The sequence below is a fragment of the Oncorhynchus masou genome, chromosome 16, assembly GCF_036934945.1.
Source record: "Oncorhynchus masou masou isolate Uvic2021 chromosome 16, UVic_Omas_1.1, whole genome shotgun sequence".
Taxonomy (NCBI): Eukaryota; Metazoa; Chordata; class Actinopteri; order Salmoniformes; family Salmonidae; genus Oncorhynchus; species Oncorhynchus masou.
Genome location: NC_088227.1, coordinates 11,964,737 through 11,985,383, shown reverse-complemented (window position 1 = coordinate 11,985,383; position 20,647 = coordinate 11,964,737). Strand labels below are relative to the sequence as shown.

Here is a 20,647-nt window from a genome sequence, read left to right as displayed (position 1 = left end):
GCTCTTATGGATGAATGGAAGCATGTCCTCGCAGCAATGTTCTAACATCTAGTGGAAAGCCTTCCTAGAAGAGTGGAGGCTGTTATAGCAACAAAGGGGGGAATATACTCCATATTAATGCCCATGATTTTGGAATGAGATGTTTGATGAGCTCATACTTTTGGCCATGTAGTGTACTTCCTTGGGAAGAGTTAGAGCTTTGGGTAGCCCGGATTTTCAGATTGGTGTTCAGTCTGTCAGATCAGGTGGTGGGGGAGGGTACTACTCTCATCATTCACCACTCACATGCCTTCTGTAGCTGATACACTTGATTTGAGATGACATGCGGTTTACATAGGAGTCTGCGTTTGCACAACCTCTTAACCTTTAGGTGTTGGGTTTGTAAGTGGCCATAAATCAAGGCTGCTTCCTCCTGGTATGAGTTAAGAGACATAGCCCTGCTGCTAGGCTAGGCTAGCCCTACGTTGTACTGTTCTGTCATTGTGTTTCTGGGCGTCTGCCAAAGTGCTGTTTATAGCCTGGCCGGAGTCAGGTTTGTCAGCTCTAATAACCCTGCACACACTCACTGTCTAATCCATAAATGGCGTTCTGATAAAGGCCTAGAATGATTGAGCTGTCTCTTGGCTCTGCACGACTAGGGCTATTGCGGTGACTATTACCGCCACACCGGTAGTCACGAGTCATGACCGCAGTCAAATAGAAAGCTGTAATCCCAAACCAAAATTGCACTGATGGGTAACCTACCAAACGGGTTAATGGCCCTTACTAGTGGCCTGCTACTCGGCTCTCTATTGTTCCTCATCACTTTCTAAAAACATCATGATTTGAATTTGAAAAGCCTGAAAGACGAATGAAAGCAAATAGTGATGGGAGTTCACTTTTAATGCTGCCATTTTCCATTGATTAGATATCCGCTAACTTTCTTGCTACACAAGCATAGCAGCAATGCAGTTATCGCTCTGTCTCCGCCGGAAGCGCAAAGGTGCCCTTTTTTACGACTTTCTCCAAGTCAGCAATATAGAATTTTATCATGCAGCTCTTATGTTTTGATTTCTAAGACATTCCCAGCTTTCTAGGCCTATTTCAACTAAATACATGTATTTTATTGTGTTGGCTATATTACATGGATTTATTTGACTTTTTAAAATGTAGATGTCCCAAAGGCTCGCTAAACATGTTCATGTTAATTAATGGTCAGTTTCGTGGGACCGGCAGTCGTTTGCATGACAATTACCATCTGACAAAATGTCATGACCGCCACAGCCCTATGCACTGCCAAAGTACGTATATTGAGTTGTATATGTAACGCCTGTTGATTGGAACAACACTGACTTGATGTGATTTAAAAATTGGATCTCTGGGTTTTTGCTTGTGTTTAATGTAAATTATAGTCCTCACTTCTCTGTTTTCACAGGCTGTGTCTGCAGTAGGCCTGTTATGATCCGAGGTGTTTACTTTACTGAAACCTACTAAAAGGTTCCATTAGGATTTTTTTTCCCCTCCATTTGCTAAATTCTCAACTGCAACTATTTTATCACAGTGCACTGTTCTGTACCCTGTCATAATGCACGTCAGCAGCACAGTATGAACTCTATCAAGACCTTGTCAGTACTTTTCATAATTCAGCAAATGTCTGTTTGTCCTTGCACTGGGGATGTGGATTGAAGCCTCTGTATACTGTTAAGTTGGTTTCAATCAGTATTGACTTCCACAATAGCAATTTGCCTATGAATTTTGTATACGTTTTTCACTTAAGTCATGATGGGTATTTTCCAAGTTGCATTCAGTTGGGCTGCCTTGGAAGTTAACTGCACATTTTGTAGGTAATCTTGTTTGGGCGACTAACCAGGCAAGCTTTTGTTGACACCAATGCCATGCAATGGTTAAGCTTGGGCGGTATCCAGACTGTCATACCTTCATATCGACCTTGTGCCGTACTGGGATATTTGGTAATACTGGCACTGAACACAAGGGGTGCTTTTTAAAAAATATATAAAAAAATAAAATCCCACTGTTTCTCTGTAATCCCAAGGTTTGCAATGCTGACAAGTACAGTGCCTTGCGAAAGTATTCGGCACCCTTGAACTATGTGACCTTTTGCCACATTTCAGGCTTCAAACATAAAGATATAAAACTGTATTTTTTTGTGAAGAATCAACAACAAGTGGGACACAATCATGAAGTGGAACGACATTTATTGGATATTTCAAACTTTTTTAACAAATCAAAAACTGAAAAATTGGGCGTGCAAAATTATTCAGCCCCCTTAAGTTAATACTTTGTAGCGCCACCTTTTGCTGCGATTACAGCTGTAAGTCGCTTGGGGTATGCCTCTATCAGTTTTGCACATCGAGAGACTGACATTTTTTCCCATTCCTCCTTGTAAAACAGCTCGAGCTCAGTGAGGTTGGATGGAGAGCATTTGTGAACAGCAGTTTTCAGTTCTTTCAACAGATTCTCGATTGGATTCAGGTCTGGACTTTGACTTGGCCATTCTAACACCTGGATATGTTTATTTTTGAACCATTCCATTGTAGATTTTGCTTTATGTTTTGGATCATTGTCTTGTTGGAAGACAAATCTCCGTCCCAGTCTCAGGTCTTTTGCAGACTCCATCAGGTTTTCTTCCAGAATGGTCCTGTATTTGGCTCCATCCATCTTCCCATCAATTTTAACCATCTTCCCTGTCCCTGCTGAAGAAAAGCAGGCCCAAACCATGATGCTGCCACCACCATGTTTGACAGTGGAGATGATCTGTTCAGGGTGATGAGCTGTGTTGCTTTTAAGCCAAACATAACGTTTTGCATTGTTGACAAAAAGTTCAATTTTGGTTTCATCTGACCAGAGCACCTTCTTCCACATGTTTGGTGTGTGTCCCAGGTGGCTTGTGGCAAACGTTAAACAACACTTTTTATGGATATCTTTAAGAAATGGCTTTCTTCTTGCCACTCTTCCATAAAGGCCAGATTTGTGCAATATACGACTGATTGTTGTCCTATGGACAGAGTCTCCCACCTCAGCTGTAGATCTCTGCAGTTCATCCAGAGTGATCATGGGCCTCTTGGCTGCATCTCTGATCAGTCTTCTCCTTGTATGAGCTGAAAGTTTAGAGGGACGGCCAGGTCTTGGTAGATTTGCAGTGGTCTGATACTCCTTCCATTTCAATATTATCGCTTGCACAGGGCTCCTTGGGATGTTTAAAGCTTGGGGAATCTTTTTGTATCCAAATCCGGCTTTAAACTTCTTCACAACAGTATCTCGGACCTGCCTGGTGTGTTTCTTGTTCTTCATGATGCTCTCTGCGCTTTTAACGGACCTCTGAGACTATCAAAGTGCAGGTGCATTTATACGGAGACTTGATTACACACAGGTGGATTGTATTTATCATCATTAGTCATTTAGGTCAACATTGGATCATTCAGAGATCCTCACTGAACTTCTGGAGAGAGTTTGCTGCACTGAAAATAAAGGGGCTGAATAATTTTGCACACCCAATTTTTCAGTTTTTGTTTTGTTAAAAAAAGTTTGAAATATCCAATAAATGTCGTTCCACTTCATGATTGTGTCCCACTTGTTGTTGATTCTTCACAAAAAAATACAGTTTTATATCTTTATGTTTTGAAGCCTGAAATGTGGCAAAAGGTCGCAAAGTTCAAGGGGGCCGAATACTTTCGCAAGGCACTGTACATGTAAAATCCCATAGACAATGCTAAAGACTGCATTGCAAACATTTTTATACAGTCTCTGACCTAAAATATTTGCAGGACAGACATCCCAGCTCATAAAGTTATATAAGTAACTCAAATGTTACTAACAGTTTGCTGCGCACACACAAAACAAGTATTAGACAGCAAGGCTCTTGATCCAGGAGGGGATTTTCTGTTGTTGCTAAGCAAACTTGATTTTCGAAGAAGCTAACCAATTAGCTAGATAGCTAACTAGCTACTAAATTAGCAAACCAAATGCACAACTGAAGAGCGTTTAGCACATTTTAGACAATTTAATAGTTATAAGAATTGTAATTGGCAAACATTTAGTTGTGAATTCCATACTGTAACTAGATCATCTGGTGCACGCTGCATAACAGTGAATGACTCGCAATGCTCTGGTTTCTCCTCGTTGTGTGCTTGTAAACAATCACCACGTGACTGGGTACCACCAGTAAGATTCATAATGCAAATTATGTGACAGGTGAAATTAAGAAAGCAATATTCTTTATCTCCTAACGTATTGCACAAGTTGACTGCAGGTATTTACTTAAAAAGTAGCTACAAATATTACAATTTCAAGTGTTGGCGGTATTGAAGAAGCATCCTGTGGCTATTTCTAAACACCCCTATATACGGTACACCATCCAAGCCTAATGATTGTACAGTTTTACCATGCAATGGTTTAAAGCTAGAATCCTTAGTTGTCACATACATTTTTGGACTTCTCGAAGACTAGAACTTATAAATGCCCCATGAGCTTAGTTACTGTCGTAACTCATCAAAACGCAAAATGAGTTTTTTTTACTCCAATGTTAGTAAACAATGTAAGTAAACACTGTATAGCCTCAAAACATGGTTAATACGCTAATGTTGATGTCATGGATGGTTAATCCATTTATCCGTAGCCCTGTCTATAATTTTGAGTGGTTACATTTCTCGCTCAGCTTTTTACCAAAACCGAGGCAGGGAGGCTGCTTTGTTTGAGTTAAGGATTCTAGCTTTAAGCCAAATGAGAACACTACATTGTACACTAAATAGGGATGTGCCTCTTTCCCTTTCAAGACTAGGCCTATTTGGTACGCGTCTACGTACATTGGCTCTGATACAATACAGGAACGATACGTTTTAGTTTGAAACATTTAGATGCAATTCCAGTTTATTAGAGGAACGAATCGATACGATTGAATGCACTAACATTTGTTAACCTCTTACATCTATGGGGGCGCTATTTCATTTTTGGATGAAAAACGTTCCCGTTTTAAACAAGATATTTTGTCGTTACAACGCAAATTTTTTTCCAAATTAACTCCATAATATTGACAAACATGGCAAACTTTATTAGAATCAATCCTCAAGGTGTTTTTCACATATCTATTCGATGATAAATCATTCGGGCAGTTGACTTTCTCTTCTGAACCAAATGGAAACGCGCATGCACCTGGAGATTACGCAATAGTTTTGATGGAGGACACCAAGCAGACACCTGGTAAATGTAGTCTCTTATGGTCAATTTTCCAATGATATGCCTACAAATACGTCACAATGCTGCAAACACCTTGGGGAAACGACAGAAAGTGTAGGCTCATTCCTTGCGCATTCACAGCCATATAAGGAGACATTGGAACACAGCGCCTCCAAAATCTGGCTCACTTCCTGTATGAAATTTCATCTTGGTTTCGCCTGTAGCATTAGTTCTGTTGCACTCACAGACAATATCTTTGCAGTTTTGGAAACGTCAGTGTTTTCTTTCCAAAGCTGTCAATTATATGCATAGTCGAGCATCTTTTCGTGACAAAATATCTTGTTTAAAACGGGAACGTTTTTCATCCAAAAAATGAAATACTGCCCCCAGAGGTTTAAGAGGTTAAAGAAACACATTAATTTTCCATTCTAAATTAAAATCTGCTGCCGATTGAGCTCATGGGCAGGGCCTCTGAGCTGACTCCTCTTTCTCTCTGTGTGTGAGAGTGAATGATAAACAGTACATTCACATAGTATTCACACCCCATGACTTTCCTCATTTTGTTGTTGCAAAGTTGGATTAAAATAGGTTTAATTGTCATTTCTTTGTCAACGATCCACACAACATACTCTATTGACAAAGTGGAAGAAGAAATTCATTTAATGTAAAACATTTATGAAGAAAAATTTAAACACTATCTTGATAAGTATTCAACCCGCTGAGTCAATACCTTAGAAACATCTTTGGCAGTGAGTCATTCTGGGTAAGTCTATTATTTTTATAAATTCTTCAAGTACTGTCAAATTGGTTGTTGATCATTGTTAGAGAACCATTTTCAGTTATTGCCATAGATTTTCAATCTGATTTAAGACAAAACTGTAACTTGGCCATTCGGGAACATTCATTGTCTTCTCGGTAAGCAACTCCAGTGTAGATTTGGCCTTGTGTTTTAGGTTTTTGTCCTGCTGAAATCTTCCAGGATTTTGCCTGTGCTTAGCTCCATTCAGTTTTCTTTTTTTATCCAGAAAAACTCCGCAGTCCTTAACGATTAGAAGCATACCCATAACGTGATGCAACCACCACTATGCTTGAAAGTATAAAGTGTGGTACTCAGTAATGTGATGTATTGGATTTGCCCCAAACATACATTTTTGTCCTGAATACAAAGTGTTAATTGCTTTGCCACATTTTTTTGCAGTATGTTGCACACAGGATGCATGTTTTGGAAAAATGTTATTCTGGTCAGGCTTCCTTCTTTTCACTCTGTCAATTCGGTTCGTATTGTGGAGTAACTACAATGTTGTTGATCCATGTTGAGTTTTCTCTTATAAAAGCCATTCAACTCAGTTTGGAAGGACGCCTGTCAGGGTTTCCGTTTGCCAGTAATAGCTGGCTTTTGGTCTCAATTGTTTAAAAAAACTGATGAATAAAATTGGTGTTGGGTAGAAGAAAAAAATCCCATTGCGAAATAATGCTTTTTAGCCTATTCTCATTGATGGAAGCACAAGTTATGTATCTTATGACGCATACAGATACAGAGCCTTTGAGCGGAAACTCTGTCAGATATCGTGAGAGCTGCTGTCCTACAGCATCTCAAAAGGAAATGGAAGGCAGGCTTCATCAGCGCATCACACATCACTTTGCATTGAGCTGGAGGCACCTGAACGTTTAATACATATGAGACATTTCTTACCTTGCTACAAAGTAGTCTATTAGATCTCCTCTCTTTCTAAATTTCAAACGGAAATCACATGAAACCGATTGCATGTGCGATGCCCTTTCGACAACGGTGTTCCCCGCTAATTGCTGTATGGTGAAAAAACATTTGCGCCTAGCTTACTGCCTTGTGCTTATAATGTTGATAAACTATACTGAACAAAAATATAAACGCTACAATTTCAAAGATTTTACTGAGTTACAGTGCATAGAAGGAAATCAGTCAATTTAAAAATATTAGCCCTTAATCTATGGATTTCACATGACTGACTGCAGGGGCGCAGCCATGGGTGGGCATATTGCTCACCCACTTGGGAGCCCGGCTCACCCACTGGGGAGGCAGGCTCAGCCAATCATAATGAGTTTTTCCCTACAAAAGGACTTTATTACAGACAAATACCCCCCGTGGCGCCACGTAAAATGTTGCACTACACGTGCAACACAGCATGCTAACCTAGCCCACAACTCAAAGGCGAAATCCATTGACGCCAAGATAATGGAATTTATTGCCCTTGACAATCAATCGTTCTCTGTCGTGGGTGATATTGACAGTGACAGTGTGCACCAAGGAAGAGAGACCTCTGTACAGACCGAGCTAAAAACTTCACTGCAAGACAAAGGAGCTGATGGTGAACTATACAGGAAAAGGAGGGTCGAAGCGCCTCCATTCACATCGTCGGGGCTGTAGTGGAGCGGGTTGAGAGTTTTCAAGTTCCTTTGGCATCCACATCACCAACAAACGATCATGGTCCAAACACACCAAGACAGTTGGGAAGAGGGTACGACAATACCTTCACAGTCCCCCCTTAGGAGACTGAAAAGATTTGCCATGGGTCCCCAGATCATCATAATGTTCTCCAGCTGCACCATCAGGAGCATCCTGACCGGTTGCATCACAGCCTGCTATGGCAACTCCTCTGCATCCGACCATAAGGCGCTGCAGAGGGTTGGGCGTACGACCCAGTTCATCGCTGTGGTCAAGCTTCCTGCCATCCAGGACCTATATAATAGGCGGTGTCAGAGGAAGGCCAAAAAAATTGCACCCTAGCACCCAATACATAGACTGTCCTCTGTGCTACCTCACGGCAAGCAGTACCGGAGCACCAAGTCTAGGTCCAAAAGGTTTAACAGCTTCTACCCCCAAGCCATAAGACTGCTGAGCAATTCATCAATTGGCCACCTGGACTATTTACATTGACCCCCCCCCCCCCCATTTCAGCTTGAAATGTTTTATTAATTTGCCAAAATTTAAAAAAAAAAACACTGACATCATAGGGCATTATGTGTAGGCCATGCACTACCAACTGAACCATACAGGACCATATACACTGTGTACAAAAAAATAAGAACACTTGCCCTTTTCATAAGACTGACCAGGTGAAAGCTAGAGTATGATCCCTTATTGATCCCTTATCCCTTGTTAAATCCACTTTAATCAGTGTAGATGAAGGGGATGAGACCGGTTAAATAATATTTATTTTTTTTGCCTTGAGACATGGAATTGTGTATATGAGGGAAAGGTGACTTCATTTGGAAGAGGTCTTTGCTGGGAAGCCCTTGCCGGTCAGTCGAAGAGTGGCAACACGGTGGCGAGGCAGTGGCAATACGACCAGGCCGAGGGAGTAAAAAAGGACAAAAGTCTTAGTGGGACCTATCCAAGATACGCAGCAATGTCTCAATTTGCTTACTCTGGTAAACGCCATTTTGGAAAAAGTCAGTTGAAATCCACACAAATACAACAAGTTGGTGAGCAATTGGCTTAAACTCAGTCCACACAGTGTGATAGTTAGATTGGATCGCACAGTTTGTAGGATCTCCGTAGTTATAGCACAAATAGAGCAATGAGACCGATATTTTCCATATGTGTAAATGGGAAGCATCTGGTTGGCATTTCCACTCACGACCAGATATGGTGGTTAGAGGAAGCCCAGTGGCAGGCAGTGGGAGAAGATGGAGCGAGATGGATTTTGTCCGACATTCTGCAAATTTTCTCATCAATGAAACATTTTATCTTATTACAGTTACCAAAATTATAATCCGTTACAAACAGAGTGGACTTAGTTTCGTAGACTTTATCCTATCCCAAGGTTTCTGAATATTGCGTTGTTTAGAAGGAGTGCAAGGGTGAATTTAGTTGTAGGCGTTCCCTTACAGAAATATGCAAATACCTGCTAGAACGCGCAAGTAGGCTCTCGCTAGCTCGTTCTTGGCTCTGCCCACCTCCTTGCTTGTTCTGCCCACTATGATTAATTTGCTCCCTTTGGAAACGACAGGCTATAGTCTAGCTTGGGTTAGTTAATAACATCTTTGGTTATAGGCAGCAAGCCAGAACCCAACCACAGACTATAAACCAGCCAGCACTAGGACCTATAAAGTGATGTGCCCAGGTATATCCAAGTAGGCCTCAACTTTCAGCAGACCTGTTTTTTGTATGTCTCCTTGCAATATTGAACTGTTCTCTGATGTGTTCACAGCCAGATGAAACAAACCTAAATAATCCAGTTATCAGCTACAAACTCTGATCAGAGAAGTGCATGCTTGCTGCCATCTTGAAAAGTAGGTGTATACTAGCTGACAGCTTAAAGAATGTTGAAAAGAATAACGGGAAAATGTTGTACAATCCAGATGTGGGACGTTCTTAGAGACCTACCCAGAAAGCCTCACAGCTCTCATCACTGTTTAAGGTTATTCTAACATGTATTGACTCAGGGGGTTGAATACTTATGTAATTAACATACTCTGAACGAAAATATAAATGCAGCATGTAAAGTGTTGGTCCCATGCTGACATAAAAGATCCCAGAAATGTTCCATACTCACAAAAAGCTTATTTCTCTTCAATTTTGTGTACAAATTAATCCATCCACCTAACGTGTGGCATATCAAGAAGCTGATTAAACAGCATGATCGTTACGCAGGTGCACATTGTGCTGTAGACTATATAAGGCCACTCTAAAATGTGTAGTTTTGTCATACAACACAATGCCACAGATGTCTCAAGTTTTGAGGGATTGTTCAATTGGCATGCTGACTGCAGGAATGTCCACCGGAGCAGTTGCCAGAGAATTGAATGTTAATTTCTATTATAAGGCACCTCCATCGTTTTAAAGAATTTGGCAGTACATCCAACCGTGGGCGAACGGTTTGGTTATGCCAACGTTGTGAACAGAGTGCCCCATGGTGGCGGTGGGTTTGTGATATGGGCAGGCATAATCTACGGACAAAGAACACAATTGCATTTTATTGATAAGTAATAATTGATAAAATTACTGTGACGAGATCCTGAAGTTTATTTTTGTTAAGTATATTTGTATTTTTCATCAATGTATGACATCAGAGTATTTTGTGTAGATTGTTGACAAAAAATTACAAATCCATTTTATGCCCACTTTTTAAATCAATGGGTGTTAATACACTGAAGGCACTAATGTGAATATTATTATTAAATACATTGATATAGACTTACTGAGTTCATTAAATTATTGACGATGGAGTAGTCAGCTGCTGCTTTCTGTGTTTCATTCTTCAATCATACTTGTAGGTCTATTCATGGGTGCATGACTTCGTGCACCCCCACTTTTATACAATCTTGTTGGGTGTTCTGCAAATTCCTGCGATTCTATATTGATCAACAGGGAATTCATGTTTACTTTTATTCTTAGGTTTCTTCCACAATAAACTACAGTGCCTTGCGAAAGTATTCGGCCCCCTTGAACTTTGCAACCTTTTGCCACATTTCAGGCTTCAAACATAAAGATATAAAACTGTATTTTTTTGTGAAGAATCAACAAGTGGGACACAATCATGAAGTGGAATGACATTTATTGGATATTTCAAACTTTTTTAACAAACTGAAAAATTGGGCGTGCAAAATTATTCAGCCCCCTTAAGTTAATACTTTGTAGCGCCACCTTTTGCTGCGATTACAGCTGTAAGTCGCTTGGGGTATGTCTCTATCAGTTTTGCACATCGAGAGACTGAAATTTTTTCCCATTCCTCCTTGCAAAACAGCTCAAGCTCAGTGAGGTTGGATGGAGAGCATTTGTGAACAGCAGTTTTCAGTTCTTTCCACAGATTCTCGATTGGATTCAGGTCTGGACTTTGACTTGGCCATTCTAACACCTGGATATGTTTATTTTTGAACCATTCCATTGTAGATTTTGCTTTATGTTTTGGATCATTGTCTTGTTGGAAGACAAATCTCCGTCCCAGTCTCAGGTCTTTTGCAGACTCCATCAGGTTTTCTTCTAGAATGGTCCTGTATTTGGCTCCATCCATCTTCCCATCAATTTTAACCATCTTCCCTGTCCCTGCTGAAGAAAAGCAGGCCCAAACCATGATGCTGCCACCACCATGTTTGACAGTGGAGATGTGTTCAGGGTGATGAGCTGTGTTGCTTTTACGCCAAACATAACGTTTTGCATTGTTGCCAAAAAGTTCAATTTTGGTTTCATCTGACCAGAGCACCTTCTTCCACATGTTTGGTGTGTCTCCCAGGTGGCTTGTGGCAAACGTTAAACAACACTTTTTATGGATATCTTTAAGAAATGGCTTTCTTCTTGCCACTCTTCCATAAAGGCCAGATTTGTGCAATATACGACTGATTGTTGTCCTATGGACAGAGTCTCCCACCTCAGCTGTAGATCTCTGCAGTTCATCCAGAGTGATCATGGGCCTCTTGGCTGCATCTCTGATCAGTATTCTCCTTGTATGAGCTGAAAGTTTAGAGGGACGGCCAGGTCTTGGTAGATTTGCAGTGGTCTGATTCTCCTTCCATTTCAATATTATCGCTTGCACAGTGCTCCTTGGGATGTTTAAAGCTTGGGAAATCTTTTTGTATCCAAATCCAGCTTTAAACTTCTTCACAAGAGTATCTCGGACCTGCCTGGTGTGTTCCTTGTTCTTCATGATGCTCTCTGCGCTTTTAACGGACCTCTGAGACTATCACAGTGCAGGTGCATTTATACGGAGACTTGATTACACACAGGTGGATTGTATTTATCATCATTAGTCATTTAGGTCAACATTGGATCATTCAGAGATCCTCACTGAACTTCTGGAGAGAGTTTGCTGCACTGAAAGTAAAGGGGCTGAATAATTTTGCACGCCCAATTTTTCAGTTTTTGATTTGTTAAAAAAGTTTGAAATATCCAATAAATGTCATTCCACTTCATGATTGTGTCCCACTTGTTGTTGATTCTTCACAAAAAAATACAGTTTTATATCTTTATGTTTGAAGCCTGAAATGTGGCAAAAGGTCGCAAAGTTCAAGGGGGCCGAATACTTTCGCAAGGCACTGTAAATTGAAAGAGTAGACTAGGTTAGTTTTTCTGGCTAGGTTACTAATCTACCGCCTTCCCTCAAAGTCCCACACAGTGATTGATTGACCAGTCTGAAACCTGACCAACTCTGACTCACAAACATCTTGCCCACTCCCCTGGCAATCCCACCCAGTTATTGACAGGCCAAACTGTTAAAGGGTTCACCAAAATAAAATAATTACACCAAGGTTTCCTAACCCACAGCAGCATGGGACCAACACTTTACATGCTGCGTTCATATTTTCATTAATTACATAAGTGTTCAACCCCCTGAGTCAATCAATACAAGCTAGAATAACCTTTAACAGTGATGACAGCTGTGAGTCTTTCTGGGTAGGTCTCTAAGAGCGCCCCACATCTGGATTGTACTACATTTGCCCATTATTCTTTTCAACGTTCTTTAAGCTCTGTCAGCTAGTATACAGCTATCTAACCTCCAAACGAGCTTCAATGCCATTACTACACTCCTTCCGTGGCCTCCAACTGCTCTTAAACGCTAGTAAAACCAAATGCATGCTTTTCAACCGTTCGCTGCCTGCACCCGCACGTCCGACTAGCATCACCACCTTGGATGGTTCCGACCTAGAATATGTGGACATCTATAAGTACCTAGGTGTCTGGCTAGACTGTAAACTCTCTTTCCAGACTCATATCAAACATCTCCAATCTAAAATCAAATCTAGAGTTGGCTTTCTATTCCGCAACAAAGCCTCCTTCACTCACGCCGCCAAACTTACCCTAGTAAAACTGACTATCCTACTGATCCTCGACTTCGGCGATGTCATCTACAAAATAGCTTCCAATGCTCTACTCAACAAACTGGATGCAGTTTATCACAGTGCCATCCGTTTTGTTACTAAAGCACCTTATACCACCCACCACTGCGACCTGTATGCTCTAGTCGGCTGGCCCCCGCTACATATTCGTCGCCAGACCCACTGGCTCCAGGTCATCTACAAGTCCATGCTCGGTAAAGCTCCGCCTTATCTCAGTTCACTGGTCACGATGGCAACACCCACCCGTAGTACGCGCTCCAGCAGGTGTATCTCACTGATCATCCCTAAAGCCAACACCTCATTTGGCCGCCTTTCGTTCCAGTTGTCTGCTGCCTGTGACTGGAACGAATTGCAAAAATCGCTGAAGTTGGAGACTTTTAACTCCCTCACCAACTTCAAACATCTGCTATCTGAGCAGCTAACCGATCGCTGCAGCTGTACATAGTCTATCGGTAAATAGCCCACCCAATTTTACCTACCTCTTCCCCATACTGTTTATATTTATTTACTTTTCTGCTCTTTTGCACACCAATATCTCTACCTGTACATGGCCATCTGATCATTTATAACTCCAGTGTTAATCTGCAAAATTGTAATTATTCGCCTACCTCCTCATGCCTTTTGCACACAATGTATATAGACTCTTTTTTTTTCTACTGTGTTATTGACTTGTTAATTATTTACTCCATATGTAACCCTGTGTTGTCTGTTCACACTGCTATGCTTTATCTTGGCCAGGTCGCAGTTGCAAATGAGAACTTGTTCTCATCTAGCCTACCTGGTTAAATAAAGGTGAAATAAAAAATAAATTTAAAAAAGCCAAGAAAATACATAATTTGAAGAACAAACATCATTGTGGTATTTTATATATTGCAGTAAAACTGTAAATATGACTTGAATCTCAAGAGAAGACGGGATTAATGTTAAAAATGGTTATATTACTTAGCGTATATGAGCAGGACTATTTTCTGAGGCGTAGATGATATCCAAAACAATTAGCACTGAATTCATACATTTTAAGTAATTTTAATTGCGAAGTCATGTCTTTCTACTCAATACCACAACTCATTTGACCAATCCTTGAGGTAAAGTCATTATTTTGCTGTGTATTTTGGATGGAGTCAATGCATTAGAATGTAACAGAGGCCAAAAAAATAAAACCATATTCATGGGGGCATGCCCCCTGGACCCCCCCCCCCCCCCCAGCACGGAACTCCCTTGCTGGCAACTTTATCTATTTGGCTGGCTACTCTATGTACAATGCATTCGGAAAGTTTTCAGACACCTTGACTTTTTCAACATTTTGTTAAGTTACAGCTTTGTTCTAAAATGTATCGTTCACCCACCCCCTCCCCGCACCAATCTACACAATACCCCATAATGACAAAGCAAAAAAAGGTTTTAAGACATTTTTGCTAATTTATTACAAATAAAAAAACGGAAATATCACATTTACGTAAGTATTCTGACCCTTTACTCCGTACTTTGTCGAAGCACCTTTGACAGCGATTACATCCTTGAGTCTTCTTGGGTATGACGCTACAAGCTTGGCACACCTGTGTTTGGGGAGTTTCTCCCTTCTCTGCAGATCTTCTCAAGCTCTGTCAGTTTGGATGGGGAGCATCGCTGCACAGCTATTTCCAGGTCTCTCCAGAGATGTTCGATCTGGTTCAAGTCTGGGCTCTGGCTGGACCACTCAAGAACACTGAGACTTGTCTTGAAGCCACTCCTGCATTGTCTTGGCTGTGTGGGAATTGTTGTTGACCGGTTGTAAGGTGAACCTTTATCCCAGTCTGTGGTCCTGAGTGCTCTGGTGTAGGTTTTCATCAAGGATCTCTCTGTACTTTGCTCCATTCAGCTTTCCTTCAATCCTGACTAGTCTCCCAGTCCCTGCTGCCGAAAAATATCCCCTCAGCATGATGCTGCCACCACCATGCTTCACCGTAGGTATGGTGCCAGATTTCCTCCAGACGTTATGCTTGGCATTAAGTCCAAAGTGTTCAATCTGGGTTTCATCAGACTAGAGAATCTTGTTTTCGTGTTCTGAGAGTACTAAGGTGCCTTTTGGCAAGCTCCAAATGGGCTGTCAGGTGCCTTTTACTGAGGAGTGGCTTCCGTCTGGCCACTCTACCATAAACACCTGATTTGGTGGAGTGCTGCAGAGCTGGTTGTCCTTCTGGAAGGTTCTCCCATCTCCACAGAGGAACTCTAGAGCCCTGTCAGAGTGGCCATTGGGTTCTTGGTCACCTCCCTGGCCAAGGCACTTCTCCCCTGATTTGCTCAGATGTGCAGGGCAGCCAGTTCTAAAAAGAGTCTTGGTGGTTCCAAACTAATTCCATTTAAGAATGATGGAGGTCACTGTGCTCTTTAGGGACCTTCAATGCTGCAGAATTGTTTTTGGTAGCCTTCCCCAGATCTGTGCCTCGACGCAATCCTTTCTCAGAGCTCTACGGACAATTACTTCAACCTCATGGCTTGGTTTTTGCTCTGACGTGCACTGTCAGCTGTGGGACCTTATATAGACAGGTGTGTGCCTTTCCAAATAATGTCCAGTCAATTGAACTTACCACAGGTGGACTCCAAGTTGTAGAAACATCTCAAGGATGATTAATGGAAACAGGATGCACCTGAGCTCAATTTCGAGTCTCATAGCAAAGGGTCTGAATACTTATTTATATAAGGTATTTCTGTTTTTTGTTGTTTGTTTTTGTTTTGTTTTTTATAAATTTGCTTTTAAAAAATGTTAACTGTTTTTGCTTTGTCATTATGGGGGTACTGTGTGAAGTTTGAGGGGGAGGAAGAAGATTTAATACATTTTGGAATAAGGCTGTAACGTAACAAAATGTGGAAAGTCAAGGGGTCTGAATACTTTCCAAATGCACTGTACTTAAGACTAACTTACACTGCTCAAAAAATAAAGGGAACACTAAAATAACACATCCTAGATCTGAATGAATGAAATATTCTTATTAAATACTTTTTTCTTTACATAGTTGAATGTGCTGACAATAAAATCACACAAAAATTATCAATGGAAATCAAATTTATCAACCCATGGAGGTCTGGATTTGGAGTCACGCTCAAAATTAAAGTGGAAAACCACACTACAGGCTGATCCAACTTTGATGTAATGTCCTTAAAACAAGTTAAAATGAGGCTCAGTAGTGTGTGTGGCCTCCACGTGCCTGTATGACCTCCCTACAACGCCTGGGCATGCTCCTGATGAGGTGGCGGATGGTCTCCTGAGGGATCTCCTCCCAGACCTGGACTAAAGCATCCACCAACTCCTGGACAGTATGTGGTGCAAGACATGATGTCCCAGATGTGCTCAATTGGATTCAGGTCTGGGGAACGGGCGGGCCAGTCCATAGCATCAATGCCTTTCTCTTGCAGGAACTGCTGACACTCCAGCCACATGAGGTCTAGCATTGTCTTGCATTAGGAGGAACCCAGGGCCAACCGCACCAGCATATGGTCTCACAGGGGGTCTGAGGATATCATCTCGGTACCTAATGGCAGTCAGGCTACCTCTGGCGAGCACATGGAGGCATGGCTGTGTGGCCCCCCCCCCAAAGAAATGCCACCCCACACCATGACTGACCCACCGCCAAACCGGTCATGCTGGAGGATGTTGCAGGCAGCAGAACGATCTCCACGGTGTCTCCAGACTGTCAGGTCTGTCACGTGCTCAGTGTGAACCTGCTTTAATCTGTGAAGAGCACAGGGCGCCAGTGGCAAATTTGCCAATCTTTGTGTTCTCTGGCAAATGCCAAACGTCCTGCACGGTGTTGGGCTGTAAGCACAACCCCCACCTGTGGATGTCTGGCCCTCATTCCACCCTCATGGAGTCTGTTTCTGACCGTTTGAGCAGACACATGCACATTTGTGGCCTGCTGGAGGTCATTTTGCAGGGCTCTGGCAGTGCTCCTCCTTGCACAAAGGCAGAGGTAGCGGTCCTGCTGCTGGGTTGTTGCCCTCCTACGGCCTCCTCCTTGTTTCCCGATGTACTGGCCTGTCTCCTGGTAGCGCCTCCATGCTCTGGACACTATGCTAACAGACACAGCAAACCTTCTTGCCACAGCTCGCATTGATGTGCCATCCTGGATGAGCTGCACTACCTGAGCCACTTGTGTGGGTTGTAGACTCCGTCTCATGCTACCACTAGAATGAAAGCACCGCCAGCATTCAAACGTGACCAAAACATCAGCATAGGAAGCATAGGAACTGAGAAGTGGTCTGGTCACCACCTGCAGAACCATTCCTTTATTGGGGGGTGTCTTGCTAATGTCCACCTGTTGTCTATTCCATTTGCACAACAGTGTGTGAAATTTTATTGTCAATCTGTGTTGCTTCCTAAGTGGACAGTTTGATTTCACAGAAGTGTGATTGACTTGGAGTTACATTGTGTTGTTTAAGTGTTCCCTTTTATTTTTTTTGAGCAGTGTATATTGTAAACTCAGCATGTATAGCCAGATGAGTGTTGTCTCTTGTAGCTCATTTTTATTCTGGAAAACAACATTTTGAACAGCACATTTGATAACGATAACCTAGCAAATTACATTGGTTGTCACTCAACTAATAATACCTAATATTTTCCAAGCCATTTTACAAGCATTTGAAGGCTGATATTACTGCACAGATATGCAATATTGTGAATAGACCTCTCTTGGGTCACCACACAAAGCTGCGCACAGTTAAGTTTGACAAGTTTGATATTGCCTGGGGTTGTTCTGCATGCAAAATTACTTTTTTATCAATAACTGTCAACAGTTACATGCTTAGTTCGACACTGAAGGAGAGGACACATTGTTGTCACAAGATTAGAGGTGTTTTTCGGACAAATGTGAACCTCCGATTCGTAACGTTTGACCAGATTTTCTGACCAATGCGTGCTACATTTGGATCGGTTTGGGGCACCGCAGACCGATGCACTCGTCTTCAACATTTGAACCGTGAACCGATGCATATTGGTGAATTGTTACATCCCTTATTTCTAAATGTTGTTTCCATGTCATCTCTGGTTCCAGATGCGCCCTCCACGGAGCAGCAGGAGCTGTTCACCCAGAAGCTCCAGCAGTGCTGCATGTTGTTTGACTTCATGGACTCGGTCACTGACCTGAAGAGCAAGGAGATTAAGCGGGCCACGCTCAACGAGCTGGTGGACTATGTCTCCACCAACAGGGGTGTCCTGGTAGAGACGGCCTATCCAGAGATCTCTAATATGGTGAGTGTGGTCTTTACACAAATTCCCTTTTCACACTATTTATCAGAGCTGTGCGAGGACTAGCTGTACTGTGCCGGCCTATTTACGTAGTTGCTGGAAAAGGGCAATGCGTAGAAAATATCCAAACCAGGACACAGTGGTTTGTTTTGGTACGATTTTGTGAAAATGCTATAACAGAAAACACTACAGCAGCACCCAGTCCTGCTTGACTTCTGTGAAACAAATAAGCACACTGTCCCTGGCATATGAGTTTGATTACGCAAGATTGAGAGATTTGATAGGATGTGGAAGAACCTTTATCCTGCAAAGAATGCCACTAAAAAGTAGAGAAAGTGGTAATTGAAAACATGACATTCAATTTTAAGGGCTTGAACGATTGCCATTGTCCTTAGAAAGAAAAGGGACTGATTCACCCAAGTTTTTCAACCTGAAGATTAGGAAGTAGTTCTTGAATAGGAGCAGCTGTCATTCTTAGATGTGAAACGAAAGGGTCTGAAGATATAACTTTGTTGCGTGCTGTGCACTGTAGCTATGCTCTGAGCAACCTGGGAGAGAGGCAGCTCTCCCTAAAGCCGTCACACACCTTCAGCTCCAGTGAGACACAAGGATTACCCAGACCTCTTAATCACCCCGCTCATCCCTTTGTCCTTGTCATAACCCTCACCGCTAGCCACGCAGCCAGACCAGACAGTGAAGGACGACCCACACCCCCAGTTCAGCACTCCTTGCGATCATTAGGATTCAGGAAACCTCTGGCTGTCTCTTTTTGTGCCACCTTAAACTGCAGTCTATGGCATCCACTGCCTTACTCTGTAGATGTGAGGGACCTAAGTAGTTTCATTGAGTTTATTAATTGATCTTGATATTTCACATTTGAGAGGTGTCAGAGTAATTGTTTTAGATCAATGACTGTCAACAGTTACATGCTTAGTTCGACACTGAAGAAGAGGACACATCAGTTGTCACAAGATTAGAGGTGTTTTTCTCAGCCCAGGTGTCTTTTTATGGGTTTTTCTGTCTGAAATTGCTATCTTGAAAGATCAGGCCTACATTCCCTGACATTTAGTGTGTATCATTGCCACAGACAGCCTATTCTAATGTCAGAGAGAACAGGTTCGGCACTTATTATGTGGTGGTAGAGGTAGTACTTAGTGATGAAAAGTGACATTGTGATGATAGATTTATAGACGTGTGAATATTATCTCCCCATTCCTGAGTAGTGTGGGATAGCAAATGTAGACGAGTTATTAATTAAACAACAAATGTTGGAGAAATGGATGCTTCCACTTAGTACTTAGTTTTAGAACTGTGGATCCTTTCTCGTGGCAAGGCACATCTTCACTGCCAGTTAGACTCATCAGCATATGAATTGGAGGGATTTGTTTTGCCGCTCACCAGCGAGCCAAGTATGGCTAGAAGTTTCCAATCCTCCCATTGTTTTCCTCACGTTGGTGTTTATCACAAATCCACAATGGCTGGTCTAAAAAAACAACCAAGAACTAGACTACCTTTTCAGTTTGTTTGAACAGGCCTGGTAGATGGAGCACATGGAGTTTGATTATTTTGCTGACAGGCCGGAGCATGCCTATGACTGTACCAGTGAGAGTTGGCCAAATGTAGTGTTCAGTTGGTTGCGTAAGTTTCTTTCCTGGGTAATATAATGTGTCTAAGTGGAAGCATCCTGTTAAACTGTGGCACATGGTGGAGTAGCACTGTCTCTTCCTGTAGTAGGTAGGCATTCTGGAACACTCAGATGGCTCGCAGCCTCCTACAGCCTCAGTGACTCACACAGCATTTAGAACACCAGCTCCACGGATACGGTGTGCCATAACTCACTTGGCAGCTCTTCCAAGGGTACTGCTCATTACACACACAAAAATAGGTGGGTCAACTGATCAGCGGTTGCAAGGAAAAAATTAACGCTCCCAATACTTTCAATGCATTTTTCCTGCAAAAAGTGGGTAAACTGTAGTGTTGTCTTTACTCATTCATTTAACTCATTTATTTATTACTAATGAAGTAATTCACAGAAATGCATAAACAAAACAAACAAACTAGACTTTGCCGCAGACTTTTAGTTTTAATAAGAAATTATAGGCGAAATTTCCTTAGTGGTCTAAACTGGCATGGCTGTTTGTTAGACAAAAGGGAAGTGGGGGTCGACTAAAGTCACTACAATAATTATAACAATTGAAATGCTAATCCTTTACACATGAACGCTCACTCATTCGGGAACAATTGCAATCAATATATATATTTACGCTCAGTGTGTCGTCTTGATCTTTGTTGAAAAGTTTGTTTCTGTTGGAGAGTTCTCTCTCTGTCTCTGTGTTTTAGAGTTGCGTTCAATGATACCGAATTCCTAGCTGCAGACTAGTAATTAATATCAAAGACTTGTTCTTATTCTGTCGGTATCGGTAGTCTAAGAGTTTAACCACA

The 20,647-nt window shown here is 41.9% G+C and overlaps 1 protein-coding gene across 1 annotated transcript in view; it reads left to right on the top strand.

Annotated features, from left to right (window-relative positions):
- LOC135557473 (serine/threonine-protein phosphatase 2A 56 kDa regulatory subunit alpha isoform-like) overlaps positions 1-20,647 on the top strand; it is a 134,190-nt gene that overhangs the window by 49,097 nt on the left and 64,446 nt on the right. The window contains exon 2 of the mRNA XM_064990743.1: positions 18,012-18,208. Within this exon, the coding sequence (XP_064846815.1) occupies positions 18,012-18,208 (197 nt within the window). The remainder of the gene's footprint in view (positions 1-18,011; positions 18,209-20,647) is intronic.